Source organism: Astyanax mexicanus, chromosome 14, assembly GCF_023375975.1.
Source record: "Astyanax mexicanus isolate ESR-SI-001 chromosome 14, AstMex3_surface, whole genome shotgun sequence".
In the NCBI taxonomy this organism is placed as follows: Eukaryota; Metazoa; Chordata; class Actinopteri; order Characiformes; family Acestrorhamphidae; genus Astyanax; species Astyanax mexicanus.
Window position 1 is genome coordinate 46032406 of NC_064421.1, and position 25828 is coordinate 46058233.

Consider the following 25828-nt stretch of genomic DNA (forward strand, 5'->3'; position numbering starts at 1 on the left):
TAATCTGTTGAATATTAGCTACAGGAACTACTTCTATAATTTACATATGTTTGACACACTGGACCAAAAACAGACATGTCAGCACTTTCAAACCTCAAATAATGAAAGCAAGTTCATATTCATTTAGAAACAAACACATCTCAATGTCCCTTATCCACACCGTAATTGATCTAGCTGTGTGGAATTGAGCATTGTCCTGCTGGTAAAAAAACAAACAAACATTGGGAACATTGCCAGAGCAGAAGGAAGCAAGTTTTTTTTTTCCAAAATAACCTTGTATGCAGCTCAAATCATTTGCATCCTTCACAAAGACCAAACTGCCCAATTCCAGCCTTGCTGAAGCATTCCCTGATCATCACCGATCCTCCACTAAATTTCACAGTGGGTGCAAAACACTGAGGCTTGTACACCTCTGCAGGTGTGACATATGTGACATATGGTGGTGGTAGCATCATGCTGTGGGGATGCTTTTCTTCAGCAGGTACAGGATAGCTGGTCAGAGTTCATTGGAATAACACAATTGGACACACAACTCTGCACACAGAGACCCAGCCCTGTTGTAATCTCCTGCTCATTCTCTCAGCGTCCAGAGTGCTGATGCATCATCATGGCTTCATACATTGACTGTAAATGACTCACTGACATCTAAAAAAGGTTGTGCATGTTCTAAAAAGCTCCAGTTCCTGTAAATGCAGTGACCAATTAATAAGCCAAATCAGACAAAGAACATTAAGAAAAAGTAATGCCACGGACGAGACAGGCGCAAAGAAGCAAAAAGGTGAGTTTAATAAGCAAAACAAACAAAAGTGGTAAATCAAAAATGTGGTCAAAAACAGGCGGTGGCAAAACGTAATAGCGCTATCCAGACTGTTATCAGCAACATGTTCAAAAAAACATTCTGTCATAGTATGGAGTTGTGTCAGTGGACTTCTCTGATGGCAGCATTCAAGTAAAAAGTTTACTGAAATTCTAGAGCAACATATGCATAAGGAAATCTTTCTCAGGGACATCTATGCATGCATCTTGGATTCTGGACTCCCAAGGTTCTTGGGTTGTGAGACTCTCCTGTAAATTCAAATTCTCAAGTCGTTCCCAAGTGAAATTTCTGACATCTGAGTTCTAATGGAATCATCATTAAGCCAATCCTAACAATTTAAGTTAGGAGAACATTTTCTGAACGTCACAGATAACTTTCTTAAAACGTTCAATATGTCATGTTTTCTGGATGTTTCTTTAACATTTAAAACATTATGGTAACATCGCTGCAACGTCACTTTTTTGTCAATGTTTTAATTTTTATTTTTGGGAATTAAATTTTCATAATGTAAGCATGCATCTAGCTGGGAATTTTTTGTAAGAAAGGTTTTTATAACGTTATGATGCAAACTATTATTATGTCACACATTTTCAGAACATTTCTAGAACATTATTAACATTCTGTAAAGTTACAGGCTAACCTTCCAGGAACTTAAAAATATATAATATTCTCTGATAGCTGAGATGATGAATCAGAAAACACACACTTATTTATACCTCAAAGCAGTCTGAAAACGAGCTGTTCAATCATCAACACACACAGTTTCAAAAAACATACTTTTTTTTCCTCCCACTCATGTTTTGCTCATATTCAATTACTATTTTGTTTTGTTTTTTAAACTCTTTCTTCTTCTCAGCTCTAAAGCTGAAGCCCCAAACTCCCAGCTTTCCAGCCCAAATTCCCCAAGTTCTTTCCCTTCACACTTTTCCAGTAACTCCAAACAGAGCTGGAAGTATGAAGAATAGGTGTGGTCTGCACACGCAAGCTCTCTGTTAACCAACTCTGACAATCTAGAACCTGATAAATCTGAACAAGCTGGACGTACCACATATTTTACTGCAGCTCTTTACAGAATTGAATACACAGCTGTGAAGTGCTACAGAAACTGCTGCCACCAGAACTGCCACATTACGCTATTAGGTGGCAGTTCAGTTTTATATTTAAATTATTTTCATAACTTATAATGATTAAAAATGATGACCAGATATTCTTTAAAATTTTCAAAAAGTACGCAACTGCACAAATCGATTAAATCACTCATTAACTGGAAATGGAAAAAAAAAATCCAGTGTAAAAAAGTATTTTGCAGTAAAAGGCCAAGAATTGAGTTTTAGTATTTAAAAATAAATAAATAAAAAATAATAAATAAATTGGCCTTGTAAATTGGGGGAAAGAAAACAAACAAATATTACCGACCCAGATATTAAATATTCTCCTTTCATTTGAGCTAAATCGCTGATAAAGTGCAGTTTAATCTGATATAATAGCCAGATAACGCTAATTACCTCGGCTATGATTTAGAGGCTGTCTCTGTTGCTCCATGCTGTTTACACGCGCAGCATGTGCTGCGTTCACTGCTCGCAGCCGTGAGACTTCGTTTACCACGTGTTCATCTGCGCTGCACCTCCTGTTAAAAAAAACACTGTGTTTGGAAACGCAGCAGATTTTCAGCAGATTTTCAGCTGAAAATGGATTTATTATGAAAATCTCTGAAGGATTTTAAAAATTATATTTCAGGGTAAAGTTTATAGTTAAAGAGTGGGAACAGGTAACAAATGCTATTTTCCCAGTGTTTTAATTCGTTTTTTATTAACGGTTTTACATTTGAATTAGGTCAGTGTACAATACACAATGCTTAGTTATAGAATTTATATTAAAGTTATTTTTTGTGCACATTTATGCAATTTAATGGGGACAGAAATGGCACTGATTCTGTGGAATATGCCTTATATCTTATTGTATTTTTTGTGGCTATAAGTTACTTTACCCACACAGTTCTGATTTTATTGAATTAATATTATGAATTTATTTGAATACAACAAAAATATTCTCATTGATATTTGTCAATGTTTTCCGCTTCATAACTAACTATAGTATTTTTGTTGCCTTTTAGACAAAGAGAGAAATCCATACAAAAGTGTGTAAAAAGTAGTAATTCTGTGTTCATCCACTAGGTGACGCAGTTAGACTTTTGATTTCTGAGTAGAGTGCTCTCTGACGTCACTGTTCACTAACAGAGCTGAAACTCCTGTTCATAAAGTTTAAGCAGATGAAATTGACTCTAACTGTGCTAAAGGAAATTCTGTATATAGATATATTATACTCAGTCAATATTATATTGCTAATTGATCTCTTTTGATATTAGACCTTCTAATAAAGATCAGTTTTGCTTCTGATCTTCTGATATTCTATTAATATTAAGGTTTTACACACACTACTTGTGTTCAGTTGGATGTTTGGTCTCAAAAAAATCCCTGTATTATATTGTTTTTTATTTATATTTCTTTGTTTTGTTTGTAACTTTCCCTGTAATACTAATTAATAAATAATCTTTGCAATTTATTTAAATATATACTTTTTTATACATTGTAAATGAATACTGAAGTGATCCAGACTACGAAGGAACACATAAGGAGTCACATAGTAACTTAAAAACCTTAAACAAACCAAAATACTGTTTGAAGAAGCATTTAGGTGATCTTATCTGGGGAGCTGCTAACTTGCAGTTTCTGAGGCTGAAAACTCTGATGCACTTATTCGGTACAACACCAGAAACGCTAGGTCTTCCTTTCCTGAAGCAGTCCTGATGAGTGCCAGTTTCATCATAATTTTTTTGATGGTCTTTGTGAGCGCACTTGAGGATACTTGATCTTCAATTTTGAATGTTACCAACTCTACCTCTACACATCTTTACAACTGATGCTCTCAAACACAAAAGGCAAAAAAATCAAGTAATTAACTCTTGATGAGTTCAGCACAGCTGTTAACTGAAAGCTGAACATTTCAGGTGACTGTACCTCATAAAACTGACTGAAAAATCCAACCAAGATGTGCAAAACTGTCTAATCTGAGCAAGAGGAGCTACTTTGCAAAATCTAAAATCTAAAACTATTCTGGTTCATTTAACACTTTATTGTTAAGTAAATAATTCCTAAAAAATTAGTTTTTGTTCAAAGTTTGGATGACTTTAGCATAATGGAAAAAAACACAGCATTTAAGATGTGTCCAAACTTTTGACTGGTACTGTATTTGTATTTGTAAGTTTATCTAGACATGTTTTTAAAATAATATATTTAAATCTTTTTCTTTCCTATTCATTACACCATCAAAATTCATGTGACCTCACACTAAGAAAAAGTTACATAATAAAAGCTCTGGACAAAGTCGTGTTCAAAGGCTAATAATAATAAGTTAAGCTTGTTTGTTCAGCAGTGGGAAGTAGTTTTCTCAAGCATCTGTCAATCATAGCATGTCCACTCTGTTACACAAAACAAACAGATAAACAGTGTTTTTATCTATTGGGCAATTAGGGATGCTCTGATCTGGTCCAGTGCTTTGGGATTGGGACATTTAAGAGTGACAAACATGAAAAAAAAGAATATATTGAGAATATGTGGTACTGGTAATATGACTGAAAGAATGGCTTGGTAGATCTGTAGATCTCATATTATAGTACTAGTATTACCAGTACATTCCATAGCTGATATCTGAAATAAGAATTTCTACTAGTAAAAACTGCACTAGGACTAGGCAAAGCTTGTGTCGCTTTAGAGTAAAACATCTTGCCAACATCAGCTGGAGCCTGGGCTGCCACTGGCAGACTTGGAGAGGATCAGAAGGGGCAATCACACCCCCCTGTGCCACCAAGGTTCAAAGAGTGTTGCTAAAACACCCAAAGGTGCCAAATCGGCTGCCCTTGATGGGGGTGGATGAGGGGGAGTAACAGGTTGCCTGATAAGGTGCCCTTTTGGGCACTAAAAAATGACAATGTGCTTTCTAGGCAGAGGAAGTCTGATAATATGTCTTAATTAGTGCCTATCTATGGCTACATTCACATTACCAGGCTGAAGTCACTCAAATCTGATTATTCATGGCTGTGTGAACATGCCAAATCTGATTTTTTCAAATATGAGTCACTTTCTAATGTGCAGCAAAAACAGCAAAAGCAAACCGCCTGGCCTTTTTTCACCTCCTCAAACGGAGCATGAACTTCAGACCAGCTGTTTAATCTCCACTCCAGCAAAAGATGCTCCACATATGAGCTGCTAACAAACTCTCTCGTCTCTCTGAGCAAAAAGAGCAGATTTGAGCAATGTGGCTTGTAACGTGAACGTAACGTATGGGTGCCCTATAAAATGTACAACCTTAAGTACCTTAAAGTGAAAGGTTAACAAATTTCTTCACACACTAAAAAAAAAGAGGAGTGTGTGTTGAGTTGAGTTTTTGAGTTGAGTACAATAAGTACTTTCTTGTACTCAAACTTTTAATAATTGTACCCTTAATGCTATAATAATGGTCTTTGTAAGGTCAGATGTGTTCCCTCTGAAGTACAAAGTGTTTCCTAACAGCAGGAAGTACAGATTTGTACCATTTAACCAGTCAAAAGGTACATTTGGTATAATCTGTATCATAAACAATATATATTTTAATTATAAGTTTTTCATTTAAAAGACAGAATTTTTTTTTATCTTTATTTATTTTTCTTATTTTTTCAGTGTGTATATTTATAACAATGTGCCAAATCAGAGTAAATCTGAAAATTGATATATTGGGGTGTTTATAATGTTTAGTCTGAGCACTGCAGTGGAGTGTGTATATGATTGAGTAACAGGCAGCAGCAGTAAGCTGAGGAGCCCCGCGGCTCTCAGTGTTCAGTATTGGGTAAGCAGGCATGTGGTGAATGTGCTGTATGCGGCTCCGCTGCTGCTGCCGTCAGCTAAAGAGGGACAGACTGGACGTCACAGCGCCGCGGCCAATGAGCGGCTTGCGCGCGCCGCCGGCTGGAGGCGGAGGGGTATAAGAGGCGCGCAGCGATGGCTGTGAGGGGGTTTGGCGGAGAAGTGGAGCAGCTGTGATCGCGAGACAGAAAGAAAGAGAGAGACCAATCCAATCCAGCCAAATCGGACAGACAGATAAAGGGAAAGACAGACAGATAGAACTGATGCTGATTATCCAACATCAAAGTCAAACACATCAAAGTCCTTATTAGAGTGTGGGAAAACTTAATCCTCCCAAAATAACAGACATCAAAGACACATCAAAGAGAGCCTAGCCCCCCGTGTTGTGGGTTTAGACGCCGTGACAATGCCGCTGGAAGTGGCGTGGCGCGCGCGCGACGACTACAAGTCCGAGTCTCAGTGCCAGCGCAGCTCCTTCGCCTTCTACCGCGCCGTGCGCGAGCTGCTGCCCGTCTGGCTGCTGGAGGAGATGCGCGCCACCGAGGCGCTGCACTGGGAGGAGGACGGGCGGGCGCGCGCCTTCTCGCCCTCTGAGGCGTTGCTCTACGCGCTCGTGCACGACCACCAGGAGTACGCGCGCCACCTCTTGCGCCGGTACCAGGCGCGCGCTCTCGATGCGCCGAGCCCGAGTTTCCGCTGCTGCGCGTGCACGGACGCCGCCGCGCCGCACCTGGCGCTCGCCGTGCGGCACGAGCGCGGTGCCATCCTCGGCATGATTCTGGAGGCGGCGGCGGCGGAGGAGAACGAGCAACAGCGGCGCGCCTTCCTGGACGCACGCGGGTGCACGCACTCCGGCGGCAAGAGCGCCATGCACGTGGCGAGCGAGCTGGCGCGCGCGGACTGTCTGCTCGCGCTGCTGGCGAACGGCGCGAGCCCCTACGTAACGGACAGCGCGGGGGACACGCCGCTGGACCGTCTGCTGGAAGAGATGGAGCGCGCCGGGGACGCGGACAGCGGCGGGGACGCTCGCGCGCGCCGCGCGTGCCTTGACTACTTTCTGCTGTTTGCTCCTGTGCTGCGTTACCGCAGGGCGCAAGAGCTGCGCGAGGACGCCTCGCGGTGGACGCGCCTGCTCGGTGAGCGCGCGTACCGCTGGTTGGCCGGGCGCGCGCCACTTTCGCTGTTTGTGCTGTGCACGCGCACGCTGCTATCCACGCGCGCCGAGCTGCTGGACTCGCTGCCACGCTTTCTCAGACCCCCGCAGCTGAGACTGTAGGAGTGAGGGTGTCAGTGAGGACACTATGGTGGCTGTATATATGTAAATAGCTGTGATGTTTGTATAGTGATGTGTAAATATATAGTAATATAATACTGCATTGATGTAATGATAAGAGTGAATGTCACTGTGAAAATATTAAAATGTTTATTTTTCCAAAAAATCAAACTAACATGCTTTTTCTTCTTGAAATTCATGAGATTTCCGGTGTGGGTTCAATCCCAGGTTCAGTAAGCTGCTACTGTTGGGACCTAGAGAAAGTCCCTTAACCCTAACTACCCCCCTGGCACCATAGAGATGGTTGCCCACTGCTCTGGGCATGTGTGTGCACTGCATGGGTGGGTTAAAGGTGGAGGACACATTTCATCAGTGCCTCCAGAGCAACTTTGCTGAATATAACTGTTTTGTCTTATTAAATCTGATACAAACACAGTCAGCCCAATAAATCCTTTCAGACATACTTCTAAAGAACCAATGGTAACGTATGTTTCACAGACCCTTCAAAAGCTGTGCAAAGTCCCTTACAGAACTTTGTCCATCATTATAACTCATTGAGTTCCTAAATGATCTATACAGCTTTGGAAACAATTAAGAGACCAATTTCTGAATCAGTTTCTCTGATTTTACTATTTATAGGTTTATGTTTGAGTAAAATGAACAATTGTTGTTTTATTCTATAAACTACAGACAACATTTCTCCCAAATTCAAAATAAAATATTGTCATTAATTCTCAATAATTGTCATGTGACCACAATAGTAAAAACATGAAAGAGCAGTATACTGAATTTCTCTGATTCGATTTGGAATATGGTATTGATATAATTAGAAATGGGTCTGGGCTTTTATAGGCTATTTACCTTAAACTTAAATATTTTAATTGGCTGTGTTTATTTACAACTAATAATTATATAACAAATCAGATGTAGTCAGTAATCTGATCAATGAGTTTAGAAGCATTTGGTTTATCAAAACTATGGGTTTACCTGCGCTGGGGAAAATTGTTGGATTTTTTTTACTTCGCAATCAGCCAATAATCGTACAAATTTTTTGAGTATTACAGAAATACACTATATATTTTTTTGCCTAAATCCAAACAACAAAAAACAAAAACATCTAAATCCCTGTGAATGGACTGAAACAGGAAACCAAATTTATATCAAAATAAAAGTAAATCTGCTCACAACACCACTATTAAACAAAAGACCAAAGACATTTTCTGTTAAATTCTGGTAAATCAATTACTTTCCTAAAGATGATTGATAATACTTTATTTTGGCTGTTTTAATTTTCCATTTACTTCAGCAGGTATACGTTTTTAAGTTTCTGTACTTTTCTACACACCTGCATGCAACTTACATTCCCTAAACTGTAGCATACGAAGCAAAAAGCAAAACACAACAACAACAAAACAATACCAAAACAACAAAACCAAAACAACTAAATAAAACAACAAAACAATACCAAAATAACAAAACAATACAACAAAACAATACCAAAATAACAAAACAAACTAAAACACTTGTCTGAAACAAAAAACAGAGGCAAACAAAACAAACAAATAAAACCATGTACTTTTCTGGAAGTTGGAGCCTCTAGCTCTACACATAGCCAAAAACAACACTTTTTTTTTTTTGTAAACCTTTTTATTGTTGGACGTTTGTACAGATTATGCATGAAGACAGTGAGGTTAAAGCATGGTTAATAACATTCCTTCAAACCACACAGGTCACACACTGCTCTGCTGCGAGTTTTACTGTGTTTTACTCTCACCAACAACAGTATTGTGGTCAGAGGAGAAGAGGAGCAGGGCAGCTCCCGGACTTAAAGGCAAAGTTTCACATGTAAAAGGAAAAAAAAAACAGCAAATAAAAGAAACTATCAACACATCGGTCTGATAATTCCCGTGGGTTAATTGCATAAAGACATTTCTGAGGTGTCCGTCGTAAGAAACGTAAAGGGGGAAATTCACAGACACAAAAGTCACAAAGTCAGACGCTCGGAAGAAACTGTTGTCGGACCCTTAATCTGACGTTATATTAAATTAGCTATGATACACTTAGTCATTAAATAACTAGCAAGATGCATTCTCTATATCGAGTTACATGAAAATCCAGCGCATCCAGCAATAAAATACAGTTCACTGATAACGGACGATGATAGCTTCTATCAACAAAGCAGCTTTAATGTGTGTCGGAGTATTTAAAACTCTTTAAACAGCACTAATCAACAGTCTACTGAAAAAAAGAAGAAGAATGAAATAAACGGAATGTTTAGTACTGAACAGAAGAGCTAAGAATGCACAAGCCTCTCTACTTTAAGGAACTTTGTGTTTTCTCTTCTTTTCGGCCTTCCGTTCACATGATCACAGAGTTTTTGAAGATGCTTTCAAGTGTGGAAACGTCTGAAAGCTCTAAAAACTCTTCGAAACGGTTTTTAATATTTTTGTATTAATGGGAAAATAAAAACACAAATTTATTTATATGCAGACATCAAAATGCTAAATTGTGTATGGCTGTGCACTAAAGCTACGACAGAATGTCCTACGCTCAAATTTGGGAGGAGCTACAAAAGCTTAAGTAAGCTATAAAAGCTTAGGTGATACAGAGAAGTAGTCACAGGGGTCCAATTTTGTTTTTTAGGTTTTGCATATGCATCTACTGCTCAATATACAGCTCTGGGAAAAAATTAAGAGAACACTTCAGTTTCTGAATCAGTTTCTCTGATTTTGCTATTTATAGGTTTATGTTTAAGTAAAATGAACAGTGTTGTTTTATTCTAAAAACTACAGACAACATTTCTCCCAAACTCCAAATAAAAATATATTTATTTAGAGCATTTATTTGCAGAACATGAGAAATGGCTGAAACAACAAAAAAGATGCAGAGCTTTTAGACCTTAAATAATTAATGTGTCTTGGCATGTTCTCCTCCACCAGTCTTACACACTGCTTTTGAATAACTTTATGCTGCTTTACTCCTGGTGCAAAAATTCAAGCAGTTCAGTTTGGTTTGATGGCTTGTGATCATCCATCTTCCTCTTGATTATATTCAAAAGATTTTCAATCAAAGAAACTTCTCATTGTTAAGTGGTCTCTTATTTTTTCCCCAGAGCTGTACATGTTCTATATATCAAGCTATGGAAACAGTGGCTTGCAAAAGTATTCATGCCCATTAAACTTTCACATTTTGTCACCTTACAACCACAAACTTAAATACATATTTTTGTATTCATTTTAACTAATAGACCAACACAAATTAGCACATCAGTGAGAAGTGATTTAATCAAATAAAAATCTGAAAAGTGTGATGTGCCAACTTATTCAGCACCCCTTTATTCCGAAACCCATAAATAAAATCCAGTTCAATCAATTTCCCTTCAGAAAACAATTAATTCTTTAATAGAATCCAGCTGTGTGTAATTTATTTTTAGTGTTTGCGAACTAGCGAACAAACAGCATCATGAAGAGACCAAGGAACTCACCAGACAGTTCAGAGATAAAGTTGTGGAGAAGAATTTTAAAGCATTAGGTTATGAAAAACATATCCCAAGCTTTGAGCATCCCAAGTAGCATTGTTCAATCCATCATCCAAAGATGCAAAAAGTAATCTATACCTGCAAACCTACTAAGACATGGTTCACCCAACTGACAGATCGAGCAAGGAGAGCACTGGTCAGAGAAGCAGCCAAGAGGCCCATGGTCACTCTGGAGGAGCTGCAGAAATTCACAGCTCATGTGGAAGAATCAGTCCACAGGGCAACTATAATTCATACACTTTATGGAAAAGTGGGAAGTAGCAAGAACAAAACCATTGTTGAAAGAAAGACACAAGAAGTGCTGTTTGTAGTATGCTACAGGCAAACTGTACAGAATACAGCAAATGTGGAAGAAGGTGCTTCTTTGTGTTGGTCCATCACTTATTACTTCACAATAACACTTGATAAAATACATTTAAATTTGTGGTTGTAATGTGATAAATTGTGAAAAAGATCAACAGGTATTAATACTATATAAATATATTCCGACAAATCAAAGTTGGTACAAATAACCAGACACCCCAGCAATTTGTTCCTGTATTAATAGAGCTTTCATTTTAGCTTATTCCAAAGTTGATGCTGTTTCTCGTTTTGCTTCTGTATCACAGGAAATGCTGTATTTAGCTGATTGGTGTTATAGTTTGTCCTATATGCTGTTTTAGTTTGTAGTAAACCTATCGAGCTAGGCGGTTAATCGAGCACCATGATAACGTCTCCGGTTGCTCTGCAGGCTGTAGATCTTCAATACGCTGAAATCAGAATGCCGATTTCCAGGACGTGAACAAGGCCTCATGTGCTGTAACTGTTTCTCCTAAGCATGTTCTCTAATAGCTGCTGATATATTGTTACTGATTTTGTAATGATTAATAATAAAATCGACTCTATTATCACAAGTTAAGACTTGGATCCTACTCATGAATTTCTCAATATCTAAATTTTCTATTATCGTACAAACTCCAGTACATAACGCTACCTTAGTGAACATGGGGTAAAAAAAAAAAAAAAAGAGACCATGCTCTCTATCTGACACAAGTGCAGATATGTGCCAAAGACTACCATGATTTCACTCACGTCAAGTATTTAACTTGTATTAGTGTTATTAGGGACTTCCCTTACTTTCCCTATAGGTCAGACTTCAGTCTGTATCCCTTTAATAAAAGCCCTGAAAATACCCTCTAATATAAACCAGTACCCATATTTTGCAGGTTTCTCAGAGTAATGATGCAATTAGTCTTGGCAAAGCAATCATATGTGTATGTATATGTGTGTGTGTGTGTATATATATATATATATATATATATATATACATATAAAAACATTTTACTTTGAGGCCCAACTTAGACTTAGACTACGTTCACATAACCAGGCTGAAGTGACTCGAAACTAATTTTTTTGCTGAATGTGGTTTAGATCAGATTTTTTCATGGCTGTGTGAACGTGCCAAATTCAAATTATTTAAATCAAATTCAAGTCACTTTCATATGTGGTCCTAAATCAGATACATATGCAATCCATAGACATCCAACATGAATGTGATCGGTCAAATCATTTGGAATTCATGTGTCTTTTTGCTTTTACGTATTAGCATTAGCATTAGCGCTGCATGCTTCTCTCTCGTACCCACACTGCATCTTTTGGTGCAGCTGTGCAGCTATAGCTGCAAAAAAACCCCCAAAAAAACAGCAAAAGCAAACCACCTGTCCTTTATTCTCCTCCTCTACCTGAGCATGAACTTTAGATCAGCTGTTTACTGTTTCTCCAGTCCAGCAAAAGATGCTCCACATATGAGCTGCTAACAAACTCATCCATTTCCCTTTATAAAGATACGAGTCTCTCGTCTTTCTAATATGAGTTTTTTTTGTTGTTGGTGAAGAAGGAAGAGACGTTTATACAGGTATCAACACACAGCATTTGAGACATTTCAGGGACAGATTCGTTCACATTACACACAGATACAAATCACTTATATTTGTGAATGTGAACCGTCAAGATCTAAACAAAAAATCACATTTGAGCAATATGGCTTGTAATGTGAACGTAGCCTAAAGAGGCCCAAAACCATATTAGTACTTGTTGGATTCTTGTTGTGAGATAGAGGGGTAGGGTGAATGGAGATAGAGATTTTTCAAAGATACACTCCAAATGCAGACCTGCCAAACTTGAAATAATTTTATGAGTACAAACCAGAACTCCCGATTGATCTCCAACAGTTTGAAACAATAGTTTGTATTACCCAAAAATGTGTTTGTAAAAGTCTTATATTGTACTAGTGTGCGCTTTTTTAAAAAGAATAATAATTTGTTGCTCAATAAATTTAAACTATATGTTTAAGACATTTTTTATTTACTTAAAACTTAAAAAAAATAAATAAATTAAATCACCAACAATAAAAAATTAAAACTGAAAATATCAAACACTACACATATGTGTAAACCATGAGACTTAACAGATTTCACAAGTTTTTAGTTAATTAATGGGTAATACTGGGTATTTAAATGAAAAAAAAAACAGCATTAGATTGGCAAAATTTAATTACCGTATTTTTCGGACTATAAGGCGCACTTAAAAACTTTTAATTTTCACAAAAATTGACAGTGCGTCTTATAATACGGTGCGCCTTTTGTATGGATTTTACTCGTCAGGTTGTAAGGAGCAGTAAACACACACTCCGTGCAGCGTTATAGAGAGTTTCAGTGCTATACAGAGTCCAGAGCCGTGCAGCTCCGAGGCTGAGCAGCAATAGCATTAGCTAGATGCTAACCGCTTAGCTAGCTAGCTTTTTCACTGTTCAGAGATCAGTATTTTCTAAATTTAGCACTTTTAATACTGCTGGAGCAGTATTATTAGAGTTAGATGCTAATCGCTAAGCGTTCACCGTTCAGAGGTGAGTTATCGGCCTGTAAGTCTGTGCTGCTTTGCCTGGCTAGCATTAGCTAGATGCTAAGCGCTAACTCTCTCAGAGGTGAGTTTTATCAGCCTGTAATCTGCTTGTTTACAGTGTTAAAACAAGCTACGGGGGACGAATCGCTAGCTAATATCTCACTGTCTTACCAGAACACGCAGGATTACTCAGTGTAACACTGTCGTTTAAGTTTGGGTTAACTTTACTAGTTTAGGTGACTAGCTAGCGTGCTAGCGGATAGCTATGCTAACGCTGGTGCAGCAAGCCTTAGTGGACATCTGGAAATCTAAGCTTACTGTAAATAAACTGAAGCACGTTACTCACCCAAATAAACAGTTTTCAGGAGAGGAATCTGTGTAGATTAATATCCAGCACTCGTTTGACTTTGAAAGAGCTAGATTTATATATACTGAGACGCTCCACCGGCAAGCGACCACCCCCGGTGGGGGAAGGGAAACATGGCGCCACCCCTGTTCACTTTGATATAGGCACCCTTTCTAGTGTCACTTAACGCGCCTTATAATGCGATGCGCCCTATGTATGGAAAAATAGCAGAAAATAGGCGTTCTTTGATAGTGCGTCTTATAATACGGTGCGCCTTATAGTCCGAAAAATACGGTACATTCATTTTTGTGATAAAAATATGTGTTTCTGCGTACGCTCTCTGTACTCTAGTTCCGCATTATGTTCATTGGTTCCACAAATCTCGTACCGTGTATTCTGCGTTTGCGCGAACCGAACTGTGACCTCCATACCGGGACGGCTCATAAAGAATACACGTACCGTTACACCCCTATTCTACGCCATATGCTTTTTATGGTTGTCCTAATACAAAGGATATGAAGGTTCATAGATAATTTTGCGATTTTGATAGTGCTTGAGAGTCTTCAGCACAGTGATGGTTTTCGACTGTTTGGAAGAGAATAAAGAGGAGGAAAGTAGCGATAGGTAGCTTGGAAGATTGGCACCTTTGCCGAGCGGATGCGGCCGCCCGCACAGCAAACAAACTTGCGACGACATGGAGAAATGTGATATCAAACGATATGCGTACCATAGAACATGAAATCGTACAAGGACGTGGAAATGCGTACATGTTGGCAGGTCTGCAAATGAAAGGTTATGAGAAATCACCAGCAGGGTGGGCTGCACAAGCACCCAAAAACCCACAGATGTAGTATATTCGTTGTTAAAAATTCTGATAACATTGAATTACCTTAGGTTAATGTAGTTTCAATGAATTATAGCTTTTCCTTCATAACAATCCGAAACAAAAATCCTACATTTCCTGTTCCACCTTAAATGGTGCAGAAGTTACATTTTCTCACCTGAGGCTGCTGCATGATTTAAGGTGGAACAGAAAAATGCAACAACAACAATTCTTATCCATATAATCAATTAAATAGGGGTAGATGATGATAACTAATCGTCATAAGGTTTGGCCTTGGTTGGCCTGGTACATATGGATCCAGGTTGTAGTAGTATTGTATTATCTATGGTATTATGTAAACTCTCTCTAAACAAATATTTATAAGAGGTCCTTTCACATTAAACGTTTCACTAAGTGCACCAGGGTACTGACCACATCTTTTCAGCTTTTTAAAACTCATAAAACAATTGATCCTGTTAGCTTACATTAAAAAAATAAATAGGGGGTTGATTAATAAAATGTAATAACATAAAAAGATTGTGGATTCTGGTTACAAGGTGCATTGAAAAAGCAAAACAACCGACCCTGTTGAGCCTGTCCTGCTAAATTCCACTTTCCACAGTTCCAATACAGATCTGTACACTCTGTGCACCCGATCCCTTTTTCACGTCTGTACACGGGTTAAAAACAAAAGAAGTAAAGTGCCCACTAGTGAATAAAACAACCGTCTGTACAAGAACAGCTAAGAATGAATCGTTTCAATAGATGGCCTAAATCACCTCCCACTCCTCTTCAAGCTCCTCCCCGCTGAGAGAGCCGGTGTTGCCGTGATTTTTGCCGGCGTTGTGAGGCAGGGTTTTAGTGAGCCGCTGTGTAAGAACACCGGCTGGAGTTACCGCCCACAGCTCATCCAGAGGAGTCACTGCAGGAAAGAAACATCAGGCCCATCCATTTAAGCACACAGTACAATTCAGTGCATTGAACAAAGAGAATGTTAGCAAGCAATTATAGCTCAATTAAAGTAATGGCTCCCAACACTCCATGGGGTTGACATGGGGGCTGACAGAAGGCCACAGACTGCAGGATGAATGTGAGTTCTCGTAACACTATTCATTCTGGTCTTCATGGAGATGTGCGCAGGCGCAGCAGCCATAACAAGCCAGATTATTGTGCGTTAATGAACTGTTTATAATAGAGGTGTGATGAGACACTAATATCACGAGACGAGACGAGACACGATACTGGGTTCACGAGAACGAGACGAGACGAGATTTAAAAATAAAATTTTAAAGAAAACCTCAAAAATGAAAAATTGGTTTCTCTCACACATTGATTCTATAAGAAATAGAAATAAGAATAAGAATAAAAATAAAACTTTTCTAGGACTTATATAGTGCAAACAATAAGTGCAAACCACAACCAGTCATATTAAGATTATGGTGTTTTTTTCTCCTAAATCTCCTAAAATACCGTTTATTGTTTCCACTGGAAAGCCAAAATGCAGCCAAACATACAACTTAAAAAGGGGGTATGGAGCCTATGCAACGCATAGGGGCGATGCACTAAAGGGGGTGCCAAATGAAAGCCCCAAATAAATTTTCTCTCAGGAGAAACAGCCAATCAGCTTGCAGGTTTTGCGGAGCGCGGTGGGCTTGTACTGACAGAACGTATCAGTTGCACTTCTGCTGTGTTGTCAGATCCCGCTTAAAAAGTCCACACTAACCTATTTTTTTTCTCGCGAGACAGGTTAAAGCTTGACGAGAAATATCGTCACGTTTTAATCTCGCGAGATCTCGTACCACGAGATCTCGTCACACCCCTAGTTTATAAGGTTTTTATCAAATGTTATCAGTGATTTAAATATGTTTTTAAAATGGTAAACCAATGTTTGGTTTCCAGTGTTTTGGAACAGATAGGAGTCCGGTCTTGCATCCCTGGAAACCCCTAGAAGTCCCAAGTGAACTGGCTTGCCTCTGGGCCAGTATATGTTGTATTTTTGCTTCATATTATATTTATATGTTCATATTAATTAAAATATTAATCATACAATTAAAAAGCTCCTTTTTTGGGGAGTAAGTGCTTATTTACTTATACAAATGACATTCATTCAAAAAGTAGTCATCATTTTAAATAAAAAAAATATTGTTTTTTATTTGTTATTAATCATTCTATTAATATATTAATACTGAATATTTTTAAATTATATTATTACAAACAAAGCAACACACTCTTGCTTGTTCACTGGTTTGATTGGTTCCTTAATTTCTTTTTTTTTACAATTTTCTTTTAACATGTTTAAGGATTATGATATATATAAATAAAAAATGGTATTTATTAGGTTATGTGATTACGCTGCAAAAATAATACTTAAACTTAATAGCTTGCACTAATCATTTTAAATACAATCAAATACACAGTAATCTACTTTGTGGGTTGCTTTTGTGGTTGATTGTGTGAACTATGGTTCGGGATCTCCTGCTATAGAAGTTCCATTTAAAAAAAACAAATTAATTTACTAGATGGATCATGTGTAGGAGAACTAGGAAAACAAAATATGCAGTGCAGCAATCTAACAACCAAAAACTATTAAAAACACTAGTAAGCATGTAAACACATTCACACCTTTCATTAGCCTTAATTAACTGCTATTTGCTAGCTCTCACCTGCGAGCCAGTTCACCAGACCTGGCACCTTCTTCCAGTAGTCTCCAGCTGGGTTCTTTTCAGAAATCCCGTACCGTCGCGCTACCTCACCGTTATGACAGCGTACCCAGGCAGTTCTTGTGCTCAGCACCAGCTGACTGGCCTGGAGCCCTGCAGTATATGAAGGCAGTGTTACATACAGTTTTCCGATAGTATTTCATAAAATAAAAGACTACTTTAGTCAGTCAGTGACTGTAATTGTACCATGCAAACACTGGCATTGATTGATCATATTGATCTACATTAACTAGCTCTCTTTCAAACTCAAAACTATAACATTGTTAAATCAGATTCCAGGGCAGCTCTGAAAGAATTCATCAAAATAATTGTAAAACTTTAAAACTCAGCTGAGACAACTAAGATAAGCCCTCATTAATTCATTATCGTTATTATTAGGGATTACAGGGATTACATATAGTAAATTAATTAAATAAAACATTAGAAAAATAGAAAAACAGATAATAAGATGGTGTTCAGTCATGGTGTACCAGGTATGTGCTCCCAGGCTGTCCCTACTGGCATCTCCTCTGTGATTCCTGTGCGCACGTGAACGTTCCCCCGGCTGTCTAGAGCCCACAGCATCCGGTCGTTAGGACTCGTCTGAACTCTCACCAAGTGCACACCAACAGGCTGCTCAAGTGAACACAAAACAATGCAGAAATGTAATTTAAACATGTGCTAATGTATAATTCTAGACCGTGTAATACTACAGTTAGGCCCAAAAAATACTTGGACAGTAAGATAATCTTCATGATTTGGGCTTACTAAAGAACAGGGTAAAATAAATAATAAAGTATGCAGAGAAATAGATACAGGACTACAGTCTCCAACTACAGGACTATTAAGTGTCCTATATGAACAGTGAAGCCAAAAAAGGGAACAAGGACTGTAAAAATTGTAGAAACAAGGTGGTCCTAATCAAATTACAATATATTAGAATAATACCATGGTTATATCTGTTGATTGTATGCAAATTACGGGTGGGTGATATTGCCCTAAAATAATATTACGATATTTCATGGTATTTTTGTGATAACGATACTCTTGGCGATATGACAAAACATTGAATATAATAAAAATATATTAAAAATACAAGATTTTTTTCAGATTTGTAACAGAAGTCAATAATCCAGAATGTCATGATACTAATAATAATGCACTCCATATATCCAGGATTAAAGTAAAATAAATGATACTGGACAGATATAATCTGTCTCTAGTAGATATATAATGGAAAATGAGAACTGTGTGATTTTTTCTTTTGCTAAAAACAGCAAAAAGTAGTACCCTGATGTGATAATTAGGGGTGGGTGATATGGAACGATATTTCAGGATATAATATTGTTTACAATATTCAAAAATGTTATCGATATTATTGTGTACAATACGATATGACAATACGATTTATAAAATGTAAAAATCAAGAACAAATCCACCTGGATTAGCATTTATTTGAAATATAATTATTACTGTTTTTGTAGGGTAATAAATCCAATAAAATGAACGAAAAGTGCAGCAAATCCAGCACCATTCAGAAATTCTAATATTGCTGATGTTTGATAGCATATATCTTACAATTGCATCAGGATTACAACATCATTGTGCTTCCCTATAAAACACACTAGTGAATAATGAGAAATGAAACAACCAAAAACATTTGTGCCACAATGAAAAAAAAATAAAAACTGTGATTGGTCAGAGGCTCATTTGAATATTGCATGTAAATGTAAATGTGTTTATGTACTGTAGACACTGCTGACCAGGAGAATTAGTGGATACCTGCTCAGGCGGCTCAATGCAGATCCAGGCAGGGAGCATCATGCTGGGATTCAGAGGTTGTGTTCCCACTCGGAAATGCACCATGCCACTGGTGTCACACGCCCACACATTCTGACTGCCGCATGAGAAGCTGATCAGCCTCAAACGGCCTGTGCGCATGTGTACGAGAGAGAGAGAGAGAGAGAGAGAGAGAAAAGAACAGAGAGTGAATAAGGTACACAGCATGTATACAGTATGTTCAGCATCTTAACCCACTATTTGTTTGACCCTGAAAGGACTCTATAAACAGAGCTGGTAAAAATGTACAGCACTGCATTTTTAAACTGAAGTGATTGATTGGCTACATGATGGCTGACCCTGGTGAAGAGCCATGACTTAAAGCATCAACACAGTACATCTGTCACTGAGGTCGCACCCTTTGGGCTCACAGGGTCATTTTGGGCCGTGCACTCAAGCTTGGACATTTTGTACATTTGTTCCTGAGTACAAAAAATGTATTACTACACTTTTATTGCTAAATATTCAGTGTTAACCAGCTTTAAATATGTACAATCTGCAAAAATATCTAATGGAGATGCACCAAAATGAAAATATTAAAGGCTAAAGGCAGAATACCAAAAACGTTTTTTTTCTCAAAGGCTCTTATTCATTTTGGCACGTTTTTAACTAATGAAATTAAATAGCTTGGATGTATTTTTGATAAGCTTTTTAAAATGAATTACAAAACTATTCATTTTATTACAAATAAAAAAAAACATTTTATTAGTAGACATACTGTACCACCAAAGCACAATACATTTACCTCAGCCGTGTTTTTCTAATTGTGACTTTACTTTAGCTGTGCCTCTCTAGTCACATATTCACCTCAGTGCAATTTTTGTCATAAATGTGCCTTAGCAGTGCTATTCTTATAATAAGTTTACCTCAGCAGTGTCATTTCTGTCATAAATGTACCACAGCGGTACTATTCTGATCATGAATTTACCTCAGCAGTGCACTTCTTGTCAAAAACCATAAATGTACCACAGCAATGCGATATCTGCCACAAAAGTAGCCAAGCACTGCTATTCTAATTGTACATTTACATCAGCGGTGCAATAATCATGAATTTAGAGATGCAGTGAAAGGGTTTGTGGAGTGTGGGACTGCAAACACTGTTAAGAAAAAGAAAACACAAAACAAAGACTGCTATATGATTTAACATAAATGAAATAATTTTGTTAAATGGCTGTTCATTAAGGCCAGACTCCAGATCTCATATTTCTACAGTCTGAGATTAAAAACACAAGCTGATTTGGTTTCATGCGCCTGGATAACCTTGACCTGAACATTCATTTATCTGCTAAAACTAAATCTGAACAAGACAATGTTCTGGTGAGTCTTAATCAAAAAATGATAGTGGCTCTCGTCATACTGGAATATATGACACCATGTCCTTTCTTTAAAGTAGATAACTCATAATCAGGGATCTGTCTGTTCAGCACATAAACGCTTCAAAGGATATTGCAATACAAAATGGTAAATTCAGATATTTAAGGGAATAAAGCCAAAGCTGGGTCTTTGTTATTTTAATTCAAGACTTCTTCAGTATAAATATTCTTCATATACTTTTTCAACATAACAACCTTACTATGCTCTCATTCTCATATCCTCTTGAGAGCCCCAAATCAAATTATGAGCCAACAGATTTTCAAACAAGTCCTAAAAGTTGATGAGGAGAACCAAATCAAATATTTTAGAAAAGCATATTTTACCTGGTAATTTATTAAATAAGAAAAAAATTATTTTAATTACATGTCTGTGAGGGGCAAAGATATGTGAAGCTTTAGGATTAGCAGATAATTTGAAGTTGAAATTAGTATTTAAAGGTGGAGGTAGTGTCAATGTGGGCCCTGTTGAGTTGAAACAACAATTAACTTTGCTGTCAGGACATCTCTGTGATTTGAAGCTCAAGATAATGTGGGTCATGCAACAAGACAACAACCTTAAGCCATTCTACCAAAAATATAAAAAATAAAAATAAAAAATCCTTAATCCAATAGAAATTTTGTGGAAGGAAGGACATCAACGATATAAACGACAGTTACCAGAAATGTTACTTAAAACAAAGGTTTATATACTTTTGCATTTTGCACAGTCACAGGCATGTAATATTGGATAAATTCAATCTCAATAATTATATGGCCAAGTCTATTAATGTGTCTAATTTTTTTTAGATTTGTCTCTTACGCCAAATTGATGCAGAAATCTAGAAAACTCTAACAGATTCATTATATTTTTGAGCACCACTGTAACTTGTGTTAGATGCATGGATACTTGATAGGCAGAAAGGACCAACCAGCAACATCACACTAGCAGTGGTCTTGGACATTTGACCTTTGAAAGCTTTCTAGGTATTGAGTGCAGCTTAGATGTCCAGGCAAATAGCAGTTAGCAACTCACCACTACTCTACACCAGCACAGAAAACTTTACTACTTATTACTACCCATTACTACCCATGACCACTTGCAGTACCATTTGAATGCATATATGATTCTTTAGTGCTCCTTGCTGTATATAATACTAGCTCATGTGATATTTTCTAAACCTCTAGAGCTCTAATGCTAGCTTCAGCTCAGAGCGCCGCCATCTTTGACCTGATAATGACTGATAATGTCATTATCAGTACAGTGATGGTGGCGCACAGAGCTGAAGCTAGCGTTATAGGATGTAAACAGTAATTTTTAATAAGCTTTTTGTGCACTTTTTAGGTTATTAATGACTCGTTTTAAATATCAGAGCTCTCCGGATTCTAGCAAGGAGTTGTGGAGCTACTTTGAGCTGGATAATGGTGGAAAAAATGATATATAGGGTCAAATGATGCCTCGGGTCACACAGTCTGAGGGGTTTTTGGACAAACTGTTACAATTTTTGGATCTTGGAAGGCTGTGGGAGAATGGAGGTGCGCTATTCATCAAAGGTAAGTACTTTTTATCATGTTTTACTACAGAAAAAGTCAATTTCACACCAAATTTTTGAGCATTTTTTCAAAAGCTAAGGAGGAACATGTCAATTATAAGTATTAAAGTTACTACAAATTAAAAAATGTAATATTAAAATTGCACAAAAAAAAAATTAAGGCTACAACATTAGATATTTCACTTCTCTGCATATCTCCACATTTAGAGTACATTAGTGTGAAACTCCCTCTGTCTCTTTTTCCCCCCCCCAACATAAAAGACAAGTACAAAATCAGATGAGCATTAATTATTTAACCATTTAACCAACTGTATTTATTTTTTAAAAGCTGTCCAAGACCCGCCCAGAACATGTCCGTGACCCACTTTTGGGTCCCGACCCACCAGTTGAGAATCTCTGCTCTAGACCTAAACCTAAAGCCTATGATCACACTTTTAGATGTATAGAAATCATTGAACTCTGATGTTCTCTGTCCATTCTAAAAGCAGCTCAAGCTGTCCCGAGCTCGTCTTTCACTCAGCTACACGTCCACACCGTCTAAAACAGGCAAGGCTACAGCTGCCCCCATCACATGACACATAACACTGTGTATCTATACCCCCCACCATTTTCACAGCTCCCCCCACACCCACACACTCCATAAACAAACACCAGACTACAGGATGTTCTTACCCTGAGGTAACTGGAGTTTAAATGTAGCCACTGATTCGTGCAGGGAATAGGAATGATTTAAGTACTCCACCTCTGAATAAATCCATGTGCGAGACCTGGCATCAGGTTACTGTTAACGGTAAAACATTCATCAACATGTTCTATACAAAAAGAGAGATATTTAACTGGTCTGGTGGAATTCAAGATAAATAAGGGTCTCTTTATCTGCAGAGAGAGCTGGCTTGCTTGAAGGATTAGAGCCAATATTTGCTTGAGTAATATAAAATTAAATGAAATGTTTCAGGGACCTATTTTAGCGATCTGTAGTGCACCGGTCAATTGCGTATTGTGCAGCTTGATTTAGGGCGTGTTGGTGTGTCTTTGGTATGGTGAGGGCGCATTTCACTTGTCATTCATTCTCTTTAAGAGGCAGATGAGCTTTGACTTTGGCACGTTCGTATCTTAACAGTGCAGCGCTTTTATGCGTCTCAGCAGAGGATACTGACCTGCTTGTTCACACTGTGAAGATACACCAGCAGCTCATTTAAGGGAATTTAAGGGAACAGCAAAGTTATTTTATTCTTTCTTCTGTTTAATGTTGATTTAAAAAGTGGGTTTGAGCAATTTACAGATATAGTGCCTTACATGAGTGATTCTCGGAACCTTACTAGAGCTTAGATCAGTCCAAAAAATTCAGCCTGACCCTACCCAAGCCTGTGCACAATCTGTCTGAGCCCGACCCGGTCGACCCCATAAACTGTAATTATGAACCCAAACACGATTTAAACATGTTTTCCATTCAGTAGATTGTTAAAACTCCAAACGAAGAATAAAGCCCAATTTATACTTCTGTGTGGAATCTACACCGTAGCCTACGTGTATCCAGCGAAAGTGCACTAGGCAATGGAGCACGTTTATACTTCTGAGTGCGTGTATCAGCGGCTCTGCGGCACTCTGCAGTTTAAAACTGCGATGGCGGGAATGTGGGTAAGGCCCGTCGAACCAATCAATATTGTATTGCTTAAGATATACTTCAAATATACACTATTGCACATCCACTGTGTTCTGTATGCTAAATGTAGTGTAAAGACAATGTATGCATAAGAATGTATAAGAATTTCCTATGTAAACCACAATGCAGCACAGTGGTGTTTTGTCAGATGTCCTCAGAGCAGCACCACTAAAGCTACTTTATTGTTAATTCATTCCATAGTCAGCTCACTATATAGTTAATGCTATATAGTGACTAGTAAAAGAAATTAATGATTGAACCATTCTGAACACAGCTCTAGTCTCTAAGATAAGTAATATAGTCATTTTAGAAACTGAAATGAAGTGCACACAAGAAACAGCAGTGCATACTAGACTGCCCAAGAACCTCACAGAACTAGAAGCTTATTTCAAGGAAGAATGGGTGGAAATCCCCCGAAACAAGAACTGAATAGCTGGCTAAAAACAGCCTTTGCAAGCTGCAATACTTGCCAAAATGTGTGAGTGACTAAGCACTGACCATGTAGGGTGTCCAAACTTTTGCCTGGGGTCCTCATTTTTAAAACCTAAAACAGATATCCTGAAAAACGTAGAATATTTTATATACAGAGTCATATTTAACTTCATGAAATCAACTTGCTTAGCCATTGTTTACCAGGGGTGCATGATATAGACACAAAATGTGATACGCAATAACAGTGTTGATATCATGATATAATGAAAACGCAATAAATTAAGAGCCTAAATTAAGCTCTTAAATTTAGGCTCTAGAGTTTTTTCTGCCACTTGGCTTAGCTGTATGGCTTTCCCCAGGCTAATTAGTAGTTTGGTTCACTGTTCACTGTGGAGCTCTGCCTCACTCTGCCTCCAGTTTTGTTATGCCATCTGTACCACCATGCAATTAAATACTTTAATAATTTAATAATGCGATTTGAGTTCTTCACACTGGTATCACATCTCTTTTGATGTGTTGAATGTGAAACCTCATATTGTGATAAAATAACAATAGAAATCTGATTTATTAAACAGGTACAAATAAAACATTTCTAAATCTAGGCTTTAAGGAGGAGCATAGAGCTCTCCTTAAGAGTTCAGAAATCAATATTTGGTGAAATAACCCTGTTTTTTAATTACTGTTTTCATGCATCTTGGCATCATGTTCTCCTCCACCAGTCTTACACACTGCTTTTGGATAACTTTATGCTGCTTTTGGTTTGATGGTTTGTGATCATCCATTTTCCTCTTGATTATATTCCACAGGTTTTTAATTTGGTAAAATCAAAGAATCACCATTTTTAAGTGGTTAAACTTAATTTTTTAGAGCTTTTGTAGGGCTACAAAGTTTTTAAACTTTAAGACAAGTACCAGGAAAGAAACATGCTGAGTGTGTGTGTTGCTGATAGCAAACTTGTTGATAAAGCGCCCATTTAGTGCCTTCCTTCAGTCCAATCATTATCCTGACAATCCAATATTCAGGGGATCAGCAACATTACAACTGCTTTGCTCTTGTTCCTCCCTGAACTCTGATCCTTTCCTGCAGGACATATTGGTGTTACGCAAGACCCAGCTGCTCAAATGCAAATATAAACAAGCCCCTCAATGATAGACGACTTTGATACATGAGACCCCCCTTCACTACTGTGAGAACTTGTAATGCAACCTGTAACTCTACCCATCGTTGCACAAGGCAAAACACACCCACTCTCATACTCATACTCACATCCAACACTATGACTTATAAACAGAGATGAAGATCAGCTTAATATTATTGCATTTTATTAAAATATCTACCTATTATTCGAGAAAGAATAAGTAAGGAGAAGGGGTTGATCATGTAAAGTAAAGTAGGTGAGCAGTGGACCGACTGCCGTCAACAGGCAACCTTAGATGGGCTGAAACTGGAGAGAGTCCATGCAGTAAGGTATGTTCCGTCACACAGGACTCGCCTTGGGGGCTCCTAACATCTGACTATCCCATTCAAACACTCAGTCAAAACACCTCCACTAGCAGCTAACTTTCAAGGTTTTTAAGCTGTGAAGTCGTGAGCATCTTTATATTTAAATGTACGTATTATAAAATAGAAACATGGAAGATTTAACCATTATTTATTCCCACAGTCTTGATTAGGTATAACTATGACAGTCTAAAGACAGCTGCACAGAGGACATGCTG

At 37.9% G+C, this 25828-nt stretch overlaps 2 protein-coding genes across 2 annotated transcripts in view; one reads left to right on the forward strand and one right to left on the reverse strand.

The window, feature by feature from the left end:
• The first annotated feature begins 5872 nt into the window (after positions 1 to 5872).
• ankrd9 (ankyrin repeat domain 9) lies at positions 5873 to 7159 on the forward strand. Its single transcript, XM_007257936.4, has one exon. The coding sequence runs from the start codon at positions 6122 to 6124 to the stop codon at positions 6989 to 6991; it is 870 nt and encodes a 289-aa protein (XP_007257998.3). The 5' UTR covers positions 5873 to 6121; the 3' UTR covers positions 6992 to 7159.
• A 1084-nt stretch (positions 7160 to 8243) lies between these two features.
• Positions 8244 to 25828, reverse strand: part of tecpr2 (tectonin beta-propeller repeat containing 2) — a 42069-nt gene continuing 24484 nt past the window's right edge. The window contains exons 17-20 of the mRNA XM_022672602.2: positions 19057 to 19205; positions 17766 to 17907; positions 17239 to 17388; positions 8244 to 15497 (exon numbers count right to left, since the gene is read on the reverse strand). Of these exons, the coding sequence (XP_022528323.2) occupies positions 15346 to 15497; positions 17239 to 17388; positions 17766 to 17907; positions 19057 to 19205 (593 nt within the window). The 3' untranslated portion in view covers positions 8244 to 15345. The remainder of the gene's footprint in view (positions 15498 to 17238; positions 17389 to 17765; positions 17908 to 19056; positions 19206 to 25828) is intronic.